Genomic DNA, 20,437 nt, shown 5'->3' with positions numbered 1-20,437 from the left:
TGTATTGTAATATCGTTTGCTAGTTTGTAGTACCCATCGCTTATGCAACTGAATAATATGTATTTAGAGTCCTCATCCCTCTCTTCTGTCTTTCCCATTCATGTTTAACGCCTTGTAACGATAGATCTCTAGACTGTCTCCTTTTGTGCAAACATCCACTGGACCTGTGAACGTGCTTCGTACCACGATCTAGCAGCGAAGGGCAAACGGCGCTGACGACCTGAAGATGTGCCGACCGAAAAATGCTACATCTATACTAAATGAAATGTAGCTCTGTGCCGAATACTTCCGGGAAGGAACGAGCATTGCCGATACAGGCGGAACCTTGGCTCGCCCGCAGCCCGCCCGTGGCCTGCGCACTCGGCCTGCGTTAAGTTTGGCACGCCGTCGCTAGCCCTGTTCTAAACCACGTACAGGGCTACAAAGCGATCAGTGCGCTCATTTAAGAGGTGAAGGGGAGCTTATTAACGATCTCCGTATCGCAAGTCATCATTTCAACAGTCCTGCTGGTACTGCTGTGGTATGAACCAGCACCTTTGGTATCAGGTACCAGATGGTGATGCGGTACTCTCCAGCACATGGCGATACTATGTATGAAGCGGTGATGCGCCTCCAGCGCCAGGTATGTCAGTTATTAGGAGGTGGTGTGGTGCTCGTCAGAATCTGTTCAGCATCAGGATGTACTGAGGAAGACCTCAGCTTAAGGGGTACGAGATCGTGGTGTGATACTCACCAGCACCTCGCCGGCCTGTGGGTCGCGGTCTACGTCGTACTGGACGACCAGCTGCCCGCTAAGCCCATCTTTCCCCGACTGCAGCTGCTGCTCCGGTGTCGGTGCGTAGTGGATGTGAGCGGACTTTGTTGTTGGTCTCTCTACCGTTACCAACGCGTTAGCTGGAACGGAAGAAAAACTATCACCATGCTGCAAAATAAGAAGCTTCGGATCAGCAGTGAGATCATGATTATCTCGTGGTCTTACGTCATCTTTTATATTAGCCACGAACTCTCCACTGTCCTTGGGCTTCACTAGTTCTGAACTGGCGGCTAGAAGCTTTCAACAAAGTGGTACGCATCTGAAAATATCTCTCTCTCTCTCTCTCTCTCTCTCTCTCTCTCTCTCTCTCTCGCACACACAAAAACACAAAAGCGCGCACACACAAACACTGCATATGCACACAAACACTAACACACATGATTCTATTTGAGACACTAACGTAAAGTAGCAGGAACATTAAGTCGAGATCTTAGGTACAATTAGGCTAATCAGAACACTAATCCACCGTCGAAAATTAGCGACTTTTTTCCTGGCATGAGCCAACAAACGACCACGTGCCACTTTTAATTTCTTACTCGTCCTTTTATCTCAGTGTTCATTTGTTCAGTGTGTTTTTCCTCCCTTTATTCTGATCACTTCAGTCACGTATTCACACTTTCATACCTTGTAATTCTTCCATATTCAATTATTTTCCCCTAAATACTTCTGTCAGTTCACTTTTGAGCCAGCAAATATTTTAAGTTATTTTCAGTTAACTAGTGACTTGCATTCGATATCAATATCTACAATATATTACTCTTTCTCATTACTTCTGATGTGTTTAGCTACATTTTGTAAAATTGTTATTTCGTAATTTCCATCCTCCATTATCTAAATTGTGGTTTAGTGGTGGACATTCGCTTTCTTGTAGACGTTATGGCTTCACTAGAGCACTGTAATGGCTTATTTCTGGATGTTTAGAAGGTCTTTCAGTGGTACACTAAGCTATTTCCATTTTATATATCATTTCTGCGATACTACCTTTTTCTAAACCGTTTTCTTGGACTACCTCGTCAAGACGTGTAATTTTTTTAACCTTTATCTGCCCATTGCGTGCTTTCAGAAATTTCGACACATTTCTAATGTTTGTTAAAAAAAATTTTCTACAGAGAATGTTAAGCCGGTCCTATTGGCTATTTCTCCTGAAAGATTAATTTCTATTACAACAAAAGTGACGCTTTTTTAGTAAGGATAGCAAAATCCCCTGCAAATGCAACGCAGTTTACTCCATTATTAAACTGTCTCGCGTTTGTAAAGGACTTTACTGTACTTTATGGAAGTGTGATCTCTGCTGTACTTTTTTAATTTTTTTATCAGCGGTAAAAAATCAATACGTCATACCCCACACATCGCAGTGGTTGCTTAAAAGAAATCGTATGATGCACCTTACATCGAGGAAAGGTATGTTGCTATTTACTTAGTGGGATACAATAACTATGCTAACAGATCAGAGAACACTCATGTGACCCAAATGCTAGCATCTCTAATTTCTTTCGAAAAGTAAACTATTGGAGAAACTTAAGTTCAGACAAGACTCCGCTATTTTCTCATACGTAACATGTGATTGCAATAGGGTGTCCTAGAGCCGCTCGGGAACCTCAGTAGTCTCAGCATTTGCATCGCCAAGGGATACTTCTGAAATTAATAGATCCTGTATCTGCTAATGATCCTAAGAAGTTATTGCTTGCCCTTACCACAATACTGCATTTGTAAGATGAGTTAGAATACATAGAATACATGCAGAACGTTAAATGTGGATGCTGAGAAGTTCAAAAACTTAACTCCTGCAGCAGACGTTGAAACATTGTTGGGAATGGTACCTAAACAGAAACGTGTCGACATTACTCTACACTTGAAAGATGCTGTCCCTGTTAGCTACTGAACTGAACGATAGAAAAACATCTTAATTTCACAGTGCAACTGAGGATCCGTTTTCGCTAATGAGATACGTACCTGTATGTACATATTTACGCTCCAAATTTTTCAATAATGTCTCTAGGCACAATGGGACTTAACATCAGAGATCATCAGTCCCCTACACTTTGAACTACACTACTGGCCATTAAAATTGCTACAGCAAGAAGAAATGCAGATGATAAATGGGTATTCATTGGACAAATATATTATACTAGAACTAACATGTGATTACATTTTCACGCAATTTGGGTGCATAGATACTGAGAAATCAGTATTCAGAACAACCACCTCTGGCCGTAATAACGGCCGTGATACGCCTCAGCATTGAGTCAAACAGAGCTTGAATGGCGTGTACAGGTACAGCTGCCCATGCAGCTGCAACACGATACCACAGTTCATCCAGAGTAGTGACTGTCATATTGTGACGAGCCAGTTGCTCGGCCACCATTGACCAGACGTTTTCAATTGATGAGAGATCTGGAGAATGTGCTGGCCAGGGCAGCAGTCTAACATTTTCTGTATCCAGAAAGGCCGGTACAGAACCTGCAACATGCGGTCGTGCCTTATCCTGCGGAAATGTAGGGTTTCGCAGGGATCGAATGAAGGGTAGAGCCACGGGTCGTAACACATGTGAAATGTAACGTCCCCTGTTCAAAGTGCCGTCAATGCGAACAAGAGGTGACCGAGACATGTAAACAATGGCACCTCATACCATCACGCCGTATGATACGCCAGTATGGCGATGAAGAATACACGCTTCCAATGTGCGTTCACCGCGATGTCGCCAGACATGGGATGCGACCATCATGATGCTGTAAACAGAACCTGGATACATCCGAAAGAATGACGTTTCGCCTTTCGTGCACCCAGGTTTGTTGAGTACACCATCGCAGGCGCTCCTGTCTGCGATGCAGCGTCAAGGGTAAGCGCAGCCATGGTCTCCGAGCTGATAGTCCATGCTGCTGCAAACGTCATCGAGCTGTTCGTGCAGACGGTTGTTGTCTTGCAAACGTCCCCATCTGTTGACTCAGGGATCGAGACGTGGGTGCGCGATCCTTTACAGCCATGCGGATAAGATGCCTTCACCTCGACTGCTAATGATACGAGGCCGTTGGGATCCACAATGACGTTCCGTATTACCCTCCTGAACCCATCGATTCCATATTCTGCTAACAGTCATTGGATCTCGACCAACGCGAGCAGCAATGCCACGATACGATAAACCGCAATCGCGATAGGCTACAACCCGACCTTTATCAAAGTTGGAAACGTGATGGTACGCATTTGTCCTACTTACACCAGGCATCACAACGTTTCACCAGGCACACCGGTCAACTGCTGTTTGTGTATGAGAGGTCGGTTGGAAACTTTCCTCATGTCAGCACGTTGTAGGCGTCGCCACTGGCGCCAACGATGTGTGAATGCTCTGAAAAGCTAATCATTTGCATATCACATCATCTTCTTCCTCCTATCGGTTAAATTCGCGTCTGTAGCACGCCATCTTCGTGGTGTAGCAATTTTTATGGCCAGTTGTGTACTTAAACCTAACTAACGTAAGGACATCACACACATCCATGCCCGAGGCAGGATTCGAACCTGCAACTGTAGCAGCTGCGCGGTTCCGGAATGAAGAGCCTAGAAGCGCTCGGCCACAGCGGCCGGTTCTAAATTTTTCAAGAGAGACTGTAGCTCAACGAATATTAATGGATGCTTAGCAAAGACTAGAAGAATGTTTCTGTACTCACGTTTAGCGTCCTCGTCGGGTTCGACTTCGTTGCCGGAGCGCAGTTCTGGTACTCTGAGCGTCGTCACGTTGCTGCTCTCCTCGATGTACACGTCCACGTGCAGGTCCCTCACCACCTGCACAGAACCACACCACTTGGCTCCTCACCGTCTCCACAATCGTTTTTCTACATCACACAGTAGTGTTCATTGCAGATATGGAAATGCCGTGTGGCTAGAGCCTCCCATCGGGTAGACCGTTCGCCTGGTGGAAGTCTTTAGAGTTGACGCCACTTCAGCGACTTGCGCGTCGATGGGGATGAAATGACGATAAGGACAACATAACACCCAGTCCCTGGGCGGAGAAAGATCTCAGACCTAGCCGACCATTAGGTATGACATTCCGTCGCGCTGACCACTCAGCTACCAGGGGCGGACGTTGGAGAGATGAGTGTATATAAGTGAGTCCACAATAATGCGCAAGTTGACTTGATGAACGGGAGATAAACGGTGGCTTACAAAACACTCGTTCGACCTATACTTGAGTACTGCTCATCACTGTGGGATCCGTACCAGTTCGGGTTGACGGAGGAGATAGAGAAGATCCAAAGAAGAGCGGCGCGTTTCGTCACAGGGTTATTTGGTAACCTCGATAGCGTTACGGAGATGTTTAGCAAACTCAAGTGGCAGACTCTTCAAGAGGCGCTCTTCATCGCGGTTTAACTTGCTCGCCATGTTTCGAGAGGGTGCGCTTCTGGATGAGGTATCGAAATATTGCTTCCCCCTACTTATACCTCCCGTGGAGATCACGAATGTAAAATTAGACAGATTCGAGCGCGCACGGAGGCTTTCTGACAATCGTTCTTCCCGCGAACCATACGCGACTGGAACAGGAAATGGAGGTAATGATAGTGACACGTAAAGTGCCCTCCGCCACACACAGTTGGGTGGCTTGCGGACTATGAATGTAGATGTAGATGTGTTTTCCCTTTGTACACTCTTGACAACTAATTCTAAAATATGAGAGGCATCGTTTCAAAACTTATGAAATGCAGACGAGGTCAAAATACAGTTTAATGCGTTTTCACCCTAATTTTGGGTATGCTCTTTAGCTCTGTCGAGTGAGATCGGGTCATTTCGTATTCTTTCCTGTAGACTAGTAATTTAGTACTGAAAAGCATGAATCGGGTCACATCTTACTGTGTACACCACAGCCGACGTTTCAAAAGGTATCATGCTTATGACAAATTTCCCAGCCTGTGTTATCAGCCCGCTCTTTCGTTGGCTGTTCTCACTATTTTCATGTTACTCCTCTCAGTATGGTGTTGATTGCATGACTCTGCTCTTTCGACCACAGTGGAGTGCAATTTCCACGTGAGAAAGGGATCAAATGAGAATAAGAGCTGGGAAAACAAAGACAAGGTGAAAAGGAAAATTTGGAAATTTGTGGTAAGGTGTTATGGGACCAAACTGCAGAGGTCATAAGTCCCTAAACCTACACACTACTTAATTTAACTTAAACTAGCTTACACTACGGACAACACACACCTCAATGCCCGACGGAGGACTCGAACCTCCGCCGGCGTGAAAAGGAAGCTCAATAAGTAATAACACCTGACATACCATACGGAAGATCATTTTCAGTGAAATTCGTAATGTCAGTGCACTGGTGTGTTATTCGCGGGGGAAAGGTTTCATAAACGCATCATTTATACTTTGATTGAGCTTTACTCACTGTAACTGTGCCGTGAGGAGACGCATTTCGCTTTAGGTACTTCAACCGAGATCCACATTCAAGTAATTTTGAGCCACTTGTAGTCACAAACAAAGCAAATTCAAGTGTGAAAGCATCCCAGTATTTTACAAGACGAAATCGAAAAATTGACGTTGCGCGCGTCGCGCGCGCAAGTAATGGACATTCACGTCTACGTGTACGGCGTAGACCAGATCTGCCTATTCCAGATAGTATTCGCCAATGACACAGGTCCAATCACAGGCTTCAGGGTGTGGGAAGCGATCAATTACAACGTTTCACTGGCTATTATTCCCGTGGTACTGCCATTTATTCGACAAGAAGGTGAGCGCTTTTTCAGCATATGGTTCTCATGCTGTAGAGCAATGCCTTGGCCAACAAGCTCGCCAGACCTCTGGCCAACTGAACACGTACGGAACATGATGAATTGGGAACTTACTTTTTCCCCAGGGCCTGCAAGGGCCATCGCCAAATTGCAGCGAAAGGTACAAATTCTAGGGACAATCTATGGCAAAATGCCGTTCGGCACCTTTATGACCATTTGCATGCGAGAATACGCGCTTGTGTTGTCCGAGGAGAGTACACTGTGTTTTGATGAGACTGTTTGAGCATCCTTTACTGTGACGTGTGTGTTTCATTTGGTCTGAATTTGTTATCATACACTCCTAAAATGATGAACTACTACCTGTCATCTCACTTGTCAATAAAATAACCTTATCATGCAGGGTGCTGCATTTTTTTTTCTCTTCACGGCAGTTTATATCTGGAACTGCGAAAAAGGTGGAGGAAAACCAGTGTGTGTGTGTGTGTGTGTGTGTGTGTGTGTGTGTGTGTATGTGTGTGTTTGTGTATTTATTTATTGTTCCGTGGGACCAAATTAAGGAGAAGTCTCCATGGTCATGGAACGAGTCAATAGATGAAATTATAACACGATAGTAGAAACAGATAAAATGAAATATAAGAAACATATTCAGGCGACAAGTCGTAAGTTTAAATAAAGAAAAACAACAATGTAACACTGGAATTTGCTTAATTTTTCAGCTCTTCCGGAAGCTCCTCGACAGAATAGAAGGCGTTAGCCGTGAGGAAACTCTTCACTTGAGACTTATAAGTTTTTAGGCTACTGGTAAGATTTTTGAGTTCTTGTGGTAGCTTATTGAAAATGGATGCAGCAGAATACTACACTCCTTTCTGCACAGGAGCCAAGAAAGTGCATTCCACATGCAAATTTGATTTCTGTCTCGTATTAACTGAGTGAAAGCTGCTAACTCTTGGGAATAAGCTAATATTGCTAACAACAAACATTAAAGAAAATATGTACTGTGAGGACAATGTCAGAATTACCAGACTATTGTATAGGAGTCGACAAGAAGTTCTCGAACTTACACCACATATAGCTCGAACAGCTCTTTTTTTTTTAAGCAAAAAACACCCTTTTTGAATCAGAAGAATTACCCCAAAAAATAATACCATACGATATAAACGTATGAAAATACAAGAAGTAGACTACTTTTCGTGTTGAACTATCACTTATTTCATATACTGTTCTAATGGTAAATGAAGCAGCATTTAGTTTCTGAACAAGATCCTGAACATGGGCTTTCCACAAGCCTCATGTATGTATCAGCCATAGCTATTTCTAAAGTCAGGAATTGAGCTTTCACTCCGATGGCGACACCTTATCACTGATCACATGTGAAGTCGTTCAGAGGTGTTAACGCAGCGATAAGGCCAGACACAATGGCTTCTAAAGCGTAATGTCACCATTAGTGCCGGCGATACCTCGGCCATCAACTCTGCACATGCCTCCGCCTTGGTCTCATGCGAAGGAAGCATATTAGTAGAAACTATATCCAAATGCTTGTGGGAGTCACATACATGCTTTTTCCCTCACACTACAGGCTGGAGATTGTCCTCAGATCATTTAAAACAATGTTATTTTTCGATATGTTTTTGTTTTTCGAGTATCGCCCACTTCAGGTTGTTCAATATGTAGCTTAAACCTTTTTCCCGTTCTATTTACTTGCTTGGTGCAACTCCTTATTCGTGCAGTTGGTTATATTTCCTCCACATGGATCAATTGCCTGGAACAAACAGTGTAAGTATTTTGCAAGCCATCCCGTAGGTGAACGAAGAGCTACAAGTTTCCTGACGTTCGATTGTTTCATTTCAAGCTTACACGCATTGTTACTCCTAGCTACTTGTATGAATCAATTTAAGGTTAAAACTGTGGATTCACCGCGGCCGTAAACCTATAGCAACATTAAACATTATTAATATCCACGCAGGAGGTTTTTTGGATTTAAAGCCATTATCAAGTCTTACTTGCAAAAAGACGAGTGACAACATTTCTGCGCTGACCACGTTTTCATTTTAGTATGCTTACATCTTGAACACATGCTTCTACATTCATTTGTCGATCTGCTTATAATACCTGCTATATATTGTCAATGTAGACATTACTTCGTGACGTACAAGTCTACCAGTGCACGTCTGCTCAAGTTTCTGTTGATGCCTCTGTACGCCAAATGGACATGCTGTCAGTAGAAATGATGTTGATATGAATCTGTGCTAGCCCCATGACAATTACATGAAGGACAGACAATGAAAGTTGTGTATGTTAATAAACTTAATTTTGCTACAAGTTTAAAGCCCCAGTGACGCCATGGTTTTTAATCTTCACTGAATTATTAACAAGGGATCAAGAAACCTACAGATGATTCTTCAACCTAGAAACATTAGATGTTTTAAATCGTTTCTAAAATAGGTATACGGTGTAAGGAAAGACAGGTAATATACAAAATGTGCCAGAACCAAGATGGACAGTAGGAATAAAATAGTAAGACATAAGCTTTCGAATTGAAAAGAGTGTAATGCAAAGATGTAGTCTGCATCTCCTACTCCTCAACCTGTAAAACAAAGAAACAACAATGGAAATTTAAAAAAAGCGATATAGGAGCTGGATCAAAACTCAGGGTGAAAGCATATCATTGGACGAGTCGCTGACGACACTGGTATCCTCGGGAGAAATCGGTCCCAAGTGTCATGATGAAACTTGGATGGTGGGTAGAAAGGGAAAATACATATTTCTTTTTGCCCAGTTTCACTTTTAATGGGATAAAACAAACACCGAAATGTAATCCGACATTTTAGGTTTTGAGAGAATATCTTCGAAATGCTGATATATAAAAAATGTTTTACATAAAAAGGTGACAAGTAATTATTGTTCTTGAAAACTGCGTAACAAACTTTTGTAATAAATTGAAATTTTCAAAATACCCCACCACCATTAGTTAATTTTGAAAAATGAAAACTTTTATCACAACATAAATTAAAGATATTTGCAAGATACAAACATCCCTACGTAATAAAGTTGATTTCTGAAATACCATTTTTGGTAAATGAGCTGTACACAGTGTGCTGACTGAGTATTTTCAACATACCTAATTAAAATATCTAAACATTCATTACTAGTCTCCTTATTCATTTTACTTACATGTGATTCATGTTTAAAATTGTTATTATAGGCTTTACAATCATTTTTGTTGTTTTTTTAGTTTAGCGTTTCACATGCGTGTATTTTTTTAACTGAAAGTAGTAAGTATCTTATGAGATTTTCACTCTGCAGTGGAGTGTGCGCTGATATGAAACTTCCTGGCAGATTAAAACTGTTTGCCGGACCGAGACTCGAACTCAGGACTTTTGCCTGTTGCGGGCAAGTGCTCTACCATATTAGCTGCCGAAGCACGACTCACGACCCGTCCTCACAGCTTCATTTCTGCCAGTACCTCGTCTCCTACCCTCCAAACTTCACAGAAGCTCTTCTGCGAACCTGCAGAACTAGCACTCCTGAAAGAAACGATATTGCGGAGACATGGCTTAGTCACAGCCGGGAGGATGTTTCCAGAATGAGATTTTTACTCTGCAGCGGAGTGAGCGCTGATGTTCGCAGAAGAGCTTCTGTGAAGTTTGAAAGGTAGGAGAAGAGGTGCTGGCAGTATTGAAGCTGTGAGGGCGGGTCATGAGTCGTGATTGGGTGGCTCAGATGGTAGAAGACTTGCCCGCAGAAGGCAAAGGTCCCAAGTTCGAGTCTCTGTCCGGTCGGTGCCGTCGAGCCCTCTGGGATTACCAGACGGACAGGTTTCTTGTCCTCAGGTACGATGCCTCTTACGTTTCTTTCACACTGAGCTCAGCAAGAATCTAACAATAAGAGAGATATTTTTCCCTCACTGGGAAAGAAAACTTTGTCAAATAGCTTTTGACCTCATCAGATGCTTGTTTACCAGATTTCGGAATTGTCAAGGTCATTTGGGGCTTCAAAAAGAGACTCTCGAATTCTCGGATCAAACTCAATGATAGTTTCTTTTAAAAAGCCCAGGAAAAAAAATTAGAAAGAAAAAACGTTTTGAGTGTCATACCGGAAGAGAAGAAACATTTTGTAATCCCAAAGGGCTCGACAGCACAAATACAGCCGTGGAACGTTTACAGCTTTCGATGTTGGAAGAACTTCGTGAGAAGATTTTCAGCTGTTAAATGTTTATGACGTCAATCTCCACCTGAGAAACAGTACGACCAAGCTGCAGTCTAGCACATAACCAACTCTCTTGGGTAAGGCTTGTCAGTGTTTTTGAACTATGCCTGACACAAATCAGGGTATTTAGAGGATCACCCGTGAAAATTTGGAAGCTTGCTGAATTTTGTTTCGTATTGTCTACTCCGTCGTGTATATAATTTATGAAGCAATTTCGTTTATTCGAAGTGCATGGTGTAAAAAACCGTTATGTTTTAGGCATTTCCTTACAGATTATCAATATTGTAATGTTTTCCTGTCATAATGAGTTATTTATTTTCATTAAACGAAACACAGGTCGTGAGACGGTAAACTAAAAAACAACAACAAAAAACGTAAAACTGCAGTTTAAAACAAAACAAATTATGTAAAATAAATAATTAGAATAATAATGGATGTTTAGTTATTTTAATAAGTTATGTTGAAAATACTCAGACAGCACATTGTGTATAGCTTATTCTTCAAAAATGGTAGTTCAGGAATCAGCTTTATTACACAGCGATGTATGTCGCTTGAAAACTTCCTTAATTTACGATGGAACAAAAGTTTTCTTTTTTCATAATTAATAGTGGTGGGGTATTTTGTAAAATTTCAAATTACTACAGAAGTTGATTACGGAGTTTTTAAGAACATTAATTACGTATTAAATTTATATGAAAAACATCCCTTATATATCATCGTTTCGAAGATATTCCTTCTAAAACTAAAATGTTAAATTACCTTTCGGGTTGTGTTTTATCCCTTAAAAGTGAAATTGGGCACAAAAAATACGTATTGCGCTATTCCTCCCCCTCTAAACAACCGCCAAATTTCATCAACATCGTTTATTGACACTTTGGAATGTTCCCTTAGCAGTGAACTTGACGAATAATTACAAAACTTGTTGAATGTAATGAACAGTCTAATGATCACAGAACAAATACAGAGTAAATCAAAGAAAGGCGGATACAGCTATGTGTACACCGATGAGATCAGGGACAAACGTAAGGATACTGAGCCCATGTAGCAGAGAAGCTGAGGGATAGTCGTTACTGTGAGAGGAGAAACAACGCATAACGGACGTAACAAGAAGGATATAAGCAGCAGATTATCACAGCCAAAGAGGGGGCTTTCCTGGCCAAAAGAAGTCTACTGGCATTAAACGCCGCCCTTAACTTGAGAAAGAAACTGCTGAGGAAGTACGTTTGGAGACCAGCATTGTATGGAAGTGAACCGCGGATGTGGAAAAACCGGAAAAGAATTGAATTAGAGTCTGAAGTATAATGTTACAGAAGGATACTGAAAATTAAGTGGACTGATAACGAAAAAAGTAGGTGGTACTTTTCAGAATCAGCAAGAAAACAATTTTTTTAAAAAGGACTAGTTAGATGGAGGGGCAGGGAAAAGGATGTGTTAAGTAATCAGGGCATAGCTTCCATTGTACTAGCGAAATCTGTAGAGAATAAACACTGTAGGAGAAGACAGATATTAGAAGATATCTTACAAATAACACATGACTTTAGGGGTAAGTCCTACTTTGAGATGAAGATACAGGCGCAGGCCACATCAATCGAATCAGAAGTCCAGTGACAAACTCTTACTGGCTGAGGTACCTAACCTAAAGAAAATGATGTGTGTGAACTAGTTGCGACTCAGCCAAGCATTAATTTTACTCTTCCTGGAATACAGAAATTTACACTTTCCTGTTCTGGAGTCAGGTATGAAGCTTTGTTGCGGTTGGACATGCTGTGAAGATGTGTTTATTAAAGACTCTGTCACAGCTAACATCGTAGTAAAGTGAGAGACTGCAAGTGTCATTACCCGCGAAGTTGTTTACGTGTCTTAAGAGGCTGCGGCGTTGTCCCACGTATGCATTATCTTCCCAGATTTATCGTTCGTTCTCCGTCGTTCTCGGAACTATGACCCAACTCCGTTTGCATAATGGTATTCCGGAAAGTTGGTGCAAGCACCTTTTTATGCGCAGATTTGCAAATACACAACCTGTAGGATCCTGTTGAGCGTGCAATAACAAGCAATTTATGATAATGATCGCTCGCTCCGCAAAGAAAACACTACGTTTTTATCTAGTCGGCAGGTCTGTTAGGGAAAGTGTCTTCCATTATTTTGAAACATAAAGCTTCACTTCGGCAAACGAAATGTTATATTAGAAACAGACTCGAGGATATTTGTCATAGTTTATGCTACAGAGTAAAAGTACAGAATGTTTTAAAACAAAGTGTCACTCCTACAGAACGTAGTAATGGGCAAAACTAGAAGTTCATATAACTACGTATATCCGAAAACCAATACCTGTAGAGATATTGACCCTTTTACATGTGACATGTAATGTGTAGAGTCATAGGAGATGATATAACAAATTTCGACTGTACTCACGTATGGGCAAGTGCAAACATTCGAACAGTCATGTAGGCGAGGAATCTGGATCGTTTCAGTATCACTGTATCAGCAAAAATTGTTAGTGAGACTAATAGGACACAAATTTTACCAAACGAAGTAATAGGTACTGTGCATGAGCGAGTTTTGCTTGATGAGTTACCAGCGATATTGGTCAACATTATGACGTTATTGTTGTTGTTGTTGTGGTCTTCAGTCCGAAGACTGGGTTGATGCAGTTCTCTTTGTCAATCTATCCTGTGCAAGCATCTTCATCGAATAACTGCTGCAACTGACATCCTGCTGAATCTACTTACTTATTCATCTCTTGTCTCCCTCTGCGATTATTACCCCCCACACTTCCCTCCAACACTAAACTGGTGATCCCTTGATGTCTCTGAATGTGTTTTGTGAATGTGTCTTGTATCTCCAGTTCTTTTCAGGACTTCCTCATTAGTTACGTGATCGATCCATCTGATCTTCAGCATTCTTCTGTAGCACAATATTCCGAAAGCTTCTATTCTCTTTTAATTTGAAATTTTTATCGTCCATGTTTCACTTCCATAAATGGCCACACTCCAGACAAATACCTTCAGAAAAGACTTCCTAACATTTAAAGCTATATTCGATGTTAGCAATTTTTTCTCTTGTTCAGAAATGCTTTCCTCGCCATTTCCGTACAAGTTGTAAATGGCCTTTCGCTCTCTGTATTTTACCCTCACTACCTTCAGAATTTCAAAGAGAGTGTTCCAGTCAATATTGTTGAAAGCTTTCTCTAGGTCTATCAAAAGCTTTCTCTAAGTCTACAAATGCTGTAAATGTAGGCTTGCCTTTCCTTAATCTATCTTCTAAGATAAGTACCTTCTAAGGTAAGTTCCTTCATTTCTCCGGAATCCAAAGTGGTGGCCATTACCCATGCAGGAAGGTAGCTACTGTGGTTTATGTACTACGCGGCACCACCCCATTTTCTACGGATCGTTAGACAGTAGTAAACTTCAATGGTCCGTGGGCGATGGATTGGTCGAGGAGGTCCAGTAACATGGCTACCTGTCTGACCACCAGATATGAATCCGTTAGAGTTGTGGCTACCGGGACATTTGAAGTCAATAGTGTATGCCCAACACGTAAACAATGGGCAGGCGATACAGGAGCGAGTGACCAATGTATATGACGCAATCCGAATGGAGTCACGTGTATTTGAAAGATTGCATAGTTGACTACGAGAAAGCTCTGAACGATGTTTCTGGCTGCGTCATGAACAGATGCAGCACTGCCCGTAGTATTTACTTCTAAGTAACAGACAGGTTGGAGTGAAAGGACAAATTGAGCGATATCTCAACACGTAACGGTTTCCGTACGTATTATAGCAACTTCTTTTCTAGTTTTGACCATTTTTATTTAAAACGCTTTGTAGCTAGCATTGCAGGTAATTTCACATCGTCTGACAGGCTTGTCTATGAGTATTTCGTAGATATTAACTTTTACTTTGCACAATGTAAAAATAAAACGGAAACTTCGTCTGGCGACATCTTAGAATTTTTCTGATACAATGGTCTTCATATTTAAATTACGTTCACGCTACAAGTTGTCTCCAGGGAGGTTGAACCTTGACACCTGGACCAAAATAGAGGAAGAACGCGTTTGTTTTTGTTTCATTATGGCCTGAATGAGGTGTCACTCGAGTTAGGGACTAATTGGCAAACTTGCTCTTGAAAGTTAAGGTTTTCAAACACAGTTACGTACCTTCAAATAATTATCTTCTGGAAGCTTACTTACAATGGTCATGACAAGGCTAAATAAGGAATGCAACGAATAGTGGAAATAATCATTATATTAAGAGGCGACGAAATTATAGCAAGCCGCGATGTTCGAGAGGACCAGTAAAAATGGTTCAAATGGCTCTCAGCACTATGGGACTTAACATCTGCGGTCATCAGTCCCCTAGAACTTAGAACTACTTAAACCTAACTAACCTAAGGACATCACACAACACCCAGCCATCACGAGGCAGAGAAAAGCCTCGACCCCACCGGGAATCGAACCCGGGAACCCGGGCGTGGGAAGCGAGAACGCTACCGCACGACCACGAGATGCGGGCGTATGGTTCAGTACATTGATTCTTCTAGGAATGTAAGCTCTCGGAATTTTAATATTGGACCATACCATAATGCAGAACGCCTCTCTTGCAGCTTTCGCCACTGTAGTTGACCGAGCATTTCCCTGACGCTCTCACGCTTACTAAATGAACCTGTAACGAAATATGCTGCTCTTCTTTCGACTTTCTCTGTCTCCTTTGTCAGGCCTATCTAGTACGGATCCCAGGCTGAGGAGCAATATTCAAGCATTGGTCGAAGGAGTGCTTTGAAAGCTACTCCCATTATTAATGCACGATATTCTCAAACAACCAACATTCAAATGTGATTTATAAATGACAAATCTATGGAGAGATCTACCACGGTTTAATAGCCGTGGTAGAAAAGCGCTATGTAATCAAAGAGGACTTCATCTCAGATTAAAGAGAAGGAAAAACCTAGCTGACAAACAAAAACCGAACGAAGCTTAAATGAGTAATGAGAGCAATGAGAGAAGCGTTCAATGATTTTGAAAGTAAGATGTTTTCAACCGACCTGAGTAAAAACTCTAAGAGATTTTGAAATAATCAAATCAAGACCCTAAGCTGTCTACAGGCGTTGATATACATCAACGGGGACAGTTGAAAAATCTGTGCCCCGACCGGGACTCGAACCCAGGATCTCCTGCTTACATGGCAGACGCTTTATCCACAGAGGATAGTGTGACTGCAGATATTTATCCCTTGCACGCTCCCCGTGAGACCCACATTCCCAACTCAACGTCTACACACTACATTCGTAGTGCCCCTGCCCATTGCACTCATTACTCGCGCCAGACAATCTTGCCGAATCCCGTGAGAGTTCGAACAATGCGTTTGTATCCAGCACAGGAGGAGGTCAATGGCCGGTTAGCCTTAACTATACGAAGTTGGTATCTGTTCTCTCGGACATGTCCGAAAGAACAGATACCATCTTCATATACAAAGAGAGTTTCGTCGTATGAAAATCAGTAAGTGGATTATAATCATCTATTCATTCTCGCAGCGACCACACCGGCACTGAAACAGAAGATAACAGCGAAAAGGCCGAAATACTGAATTCGGTCTTACGAAGTTGTTTCACCGTGGAAGATCGTAACACTGTCCCTCCTTTCAACCGTCGTACGAATGTCGAAATGGCAGATATTGAGATAACCGATCGCGGAACTGAAAAGCAGCTACAATCCTTTAATAGTGGAAAGGCGTCAGGACCAGATGGGATACCTATAAGATTCTATAAAGATCATGCGAAAGAACTTGCTCCCCTTCAAGCTGTAATTTATAGTAGATCGCTTGAGCAACGAAAGGTACCTAACCACTGGAAAAAGCGTAGGTCATTCCCGCTTTTAAACAAGGGCCGTAAAACAGATCCACACAGTTATAAACCTATATCGTTGACTTCAATCTGTTGTTGAATTATGGAACATGTTTTATGCTCAAGAATTATGATCGTTTTGGTAAATAAACATCTCCGCTCTAAAAATCAACATCGATTCCGCAAACAGAGATCCTGCGAAACTCAGCTCGCTCTGTTCCTCCATGAGATCCACAGCGCAGTGGATAACGGCGCTCAGGCTGATGCCGTGTTCCTTGATTTCAGTAAGGAATTTGACACTGTCCCGTATTGCCGTTTAATGAAAAAAATACGAGCAGACTTGCGATTGGATTCAAGACTTTCTTGCAGATAGAACTCAACACGTCGCTCTTAACGGAATAAAATCGACAGATTAAAATTAATATCCGTAGTACCACAGGGAAATGTGATAGGACCGTTGCTGTTTACAATATTTAAAAATGATCTAGCAGAAAGCCTCGAATGCTCTTTAAGGAAATTCGCAGATGATGCAGTTGTGTACCAAAGTAGCAATGCCAGAAGCCAGTAAGAATTTGCAGAACGACCTGCAGAGTGTTGATGAAGGCTCTGGCAGTTGACCATGAACGTAAATAAATGTAATACATTGCGCATACATAGCAAAAGGAATCCACTAGTATACAGCTACACTATTGATGACTAACAGCTGGAGACAGCATCTGCCGTAAAATATCTAGGAGTAACTATCCAGACCGGCCTTAAGTGGAATGACCGCATAAAACAGATAGTGGGAAAAGCGGATACCAGACTCAGATTCATCGGAATAATCTTAAGGAAATTTAACTAATCCACGAAAGAAGTGGCTTATAAGGCGCTTGTTGGCCCGATTCTTGAGTACTGTCTATCTGTCTGGGTCCCTATCAGATAGGACTGATAGAGGAGAGTCCTTTGGAATTTTTATTGGTAGACCTAGATTTCAGTTAGAAACTATCCATTCTCAATGCTCTATCATTTTTTGGTGAATGCATGTAATGCCTGTTGGTCTGGCATTGTGCACAGTTCATTGAATATTCAAAGAGGATAGTGTATTGAGAATGGCTGGTTTCTAGCTTAAATCTAGATCTGCCAATAAAAATTCCAAAAGACTTATTTACAAATAAAAAAACTGCGTGCAAAAGCCTCTGAATGGATGGTAACCTGATCAACACATTACTTCACTCCACATACATCTCGCGTATTGCCCACGAGGAGAAAAAACGAGAAATTAGAGCCAATACAGAGGCTTGCCGATAATTATTCTTCCTACGCACTATTCGCGAGTGTAAGAGCGTTGGAGGGTTCAGATAGTGGTACTGAAAGTATGCTCTGCCACACATCAGGTGACATGCGGATTATGATAGATGTATCCAGAATGAGATTTTCACTCTGCAGCGGAGTGTGCGCTGATATGAAACTTCCTGGCAGATTAAAACTGTGTGCCCGACCGAGACTCGAACTCGGGACCTTTGCCTTTCGCGGGCAAGTGCTCTACCAACTTGCCCGCGAAAGGCAAAGGTCCCGAGTTCGAGTCTCGGTCGGGCACACAGTTTTAATCTGCCAGGAAGTTTCATGATAGATGTAGATCCAATGTGTAATATTCCCTCGCGCCCAAGATTGTAAATGGCGTTACTCGTAACTGGTTTGTGCGATTGCGCTGACAAGCCATCCAAGCATCTATTGCACTTCCCCTCAATTTGACATTTACTGCGCACCGCATTTGTGGTGTTCTAACGGCCAGCAATGAGGATAAGGAAAGTGGTCAGCCTTCAGTGGACCGCCTTCACACGAGGAGAGCTGCAGAAATGCGGCGCGCAGCCGTCAGTTGGGTTGCCTACCTGCCCAGGCTGTAGGTTGATGACGTGGTTGTAGGAGCCGAGGCGGCGCGTCAGCAGCTCCTCGTACGTCAGGTTGTACGTGACCTTGCTGCCCGCCTCCACGTTTACGGACACGGTAAATGTGTTGGAGTCTCGCGCACTGGAAAGTACGAAGGTGCGACAGCATTCGTTAAGAACTACGAATTACGAGGCTGCATGTACTATTAGCTTCTGTGTTCGCTGTAACTAGTTACTCACCTGACAGCAACGTGAGCCGCTGTCTGTCCGCTAGCCACTGCCTGCTGGTATTCCTTCTTCGCTTCCTCCTTCTCCTTCACGTAAGCTTCGTACACTTTCCCGTCAGACTCACTGAAACATGCGGAACAAGAAGATATTACAAAAATATTGCGTGCTCTACTATTACCACCACTGTTCACAATCAGAGAGAGTGAGAGAGAGAGAGAGAGAGAGAGAGAGAGAGAGAGAGAGAGAGAGAGAGAGAGAGAGAGAGACTCGCGCGCTTCACTTTCATAATTTTGTCTATTAGTCAGCAAAAATAATAAAATTGAGCGGAAGAACAGAGTTGCATAGCATCAGAGGAGCTATCGCGTTACGTTCGTCTGAAAAAGCAATATCTGGAATTTCAGATGGAATAGTTGCCAAGCACCTGTGCCAAATTAGAAAGATGAATTCTACCCAACAAACAAAAACTTTAGACGGGAATATCTCTCTGTTCCAGAATAAAACAACATTAAAGAATCTAGAAATCGATGAAACCTACTGCGAAAAATCGTTTAGAATAGAAATGGAAACGTAAGAGAAACTTGCTGTACACCGTTAGCTGTACTCAGGTTTCCATTTGCCAGATCAGTATTCGGACATACAGTCAATCATCCTCATCTGTTACAGATGATAAAAAGCACATATTTACGTGCAGTATATTATGTTAAGACAGTGTAATCGCTGCACTTGGTTGAGATCATCGGTCTCTTAGTTTACACACTACTTAATCTAACTTAAACTAATTTACGCTAAGGACCCCCCCCCCCCCCCCACACACACACACACACACACACACACACACACACACACGAGGGCGGACTCGAACCTCCGACGGGAGGCAGTCGCGCGGGCCGTGACAAGATGCCCTAGACAGAACGGCTACCCCGCGCGACTCTGCACTATAGAATTAGTGGTTTCAGCAAATGACGTTTTTTAAGGATTTTCATCATATTAAGTCTGCATATAACTAGAGTTTATATATCATGATGAAAATGACTGGATTCATTATCACATATGAAGATGACAGTTATTTGCTGACTCAGATAATGTGAATACTGCAGTGATTATGCGATCTGGGCATGATAAATATTTATACGAATATTTATAGTGCCGCATGCTTCCAGTCGACAATAAGTCAATTTTGTAACAAATGTTTGCATACGCATTTTAAAAACACAAGAAAACATTGTATACACCAAAGTGGGAAAAATATTACTTACATATAAAAGAAATAGTCTAATGGTCTTGTTTACATGTATTTTAACAAAATAGTCGTTCTCATTCCATTTAGCGTTTTATAGTTTTATAACATGTACATGCAATGATCTATGTACCGCTGAGGTGAGAAATTTTGTTTTTACCACGAGATAATTGAAGCTACCGTTGTCATGTATGCCTGTTTATGTACTGGGTTATGATTATACTTCTAATGTTCACGGTCTTTGAGTTTCTGACCTGACGTAATTTGAAGGGCTTATTTCAATAGTGGTACAAGCCCATCGCTTCCACTTTTCTGTCTATAATGCTTCCGAAATTAATAAGCCGAACAGAAAGAAAGGTTCATCTCTAGCAAGAAGCCACATGCTTGAATATTTCTGGTATCTCAACTGCAGATTTTTCAGCGCTCATTTAACTTTAGGACTCTGTATCTCAATGTGAACAGAAATCGACTTTGTCCGCAGCTCGTGGTCGTGCGGTAGCGTTCTCGCTTCCCGCGCCCGTGTTCCCGGG

General features: G+C 42.1%; 1 protein-coding gene across 1 annotated transcript in view; it reads right to left on the bottom strand.

Annotated features, from left to right (window-relative positions):
- Positions 1-20,437, bottom strand: part of LOC126335231 (inter alpha-trypsin inhibitor, heavy chain 4-like) — a 205,725-nt gene that overhangs the window by 64,053 nt on the left and 121,235 nt on the right. The window contains exons 3-6 of the mRNA XM_049998274.1: positions 18,683-18,793; positions 18,446-18,584; positions 4,477-4,591; positions 734-894 (exon numbers count right to left, since the gene is read on the bottom strand). Of these exons, the coding sequence (XP_049854231.1) occupies positions 734-894; positions 4,477-4,591; positions 18,446-18,584; positions 18,683-18,793 (526 nt within the window). The remainder of the gene's footprint in view (positions 1-733; positions 895-4,476; positions 4,592-18,445; positions 18,585-18,682; positions 18,794-20,437) is intronic.

Source organism: Schistocerca gregaria, chromosome 2 (assembly GCF_023897955.1).
Source record: "Schistocerca gregaria isolate iqSchGreg1 chromosome 2, iqSchGreg1.2, whole genome shotgun sequence".
NCBI classification, from domain to species: domain Eukaryota; kingdom Metazoa; phylum Arthropoda; class Insecta; order Orthoptera; family Acrididae; genus Schistocerca; species Schistocerca gregaria.
This window is presented reverse-complemented; position numbering and strand designations above follow the sequence as displayed.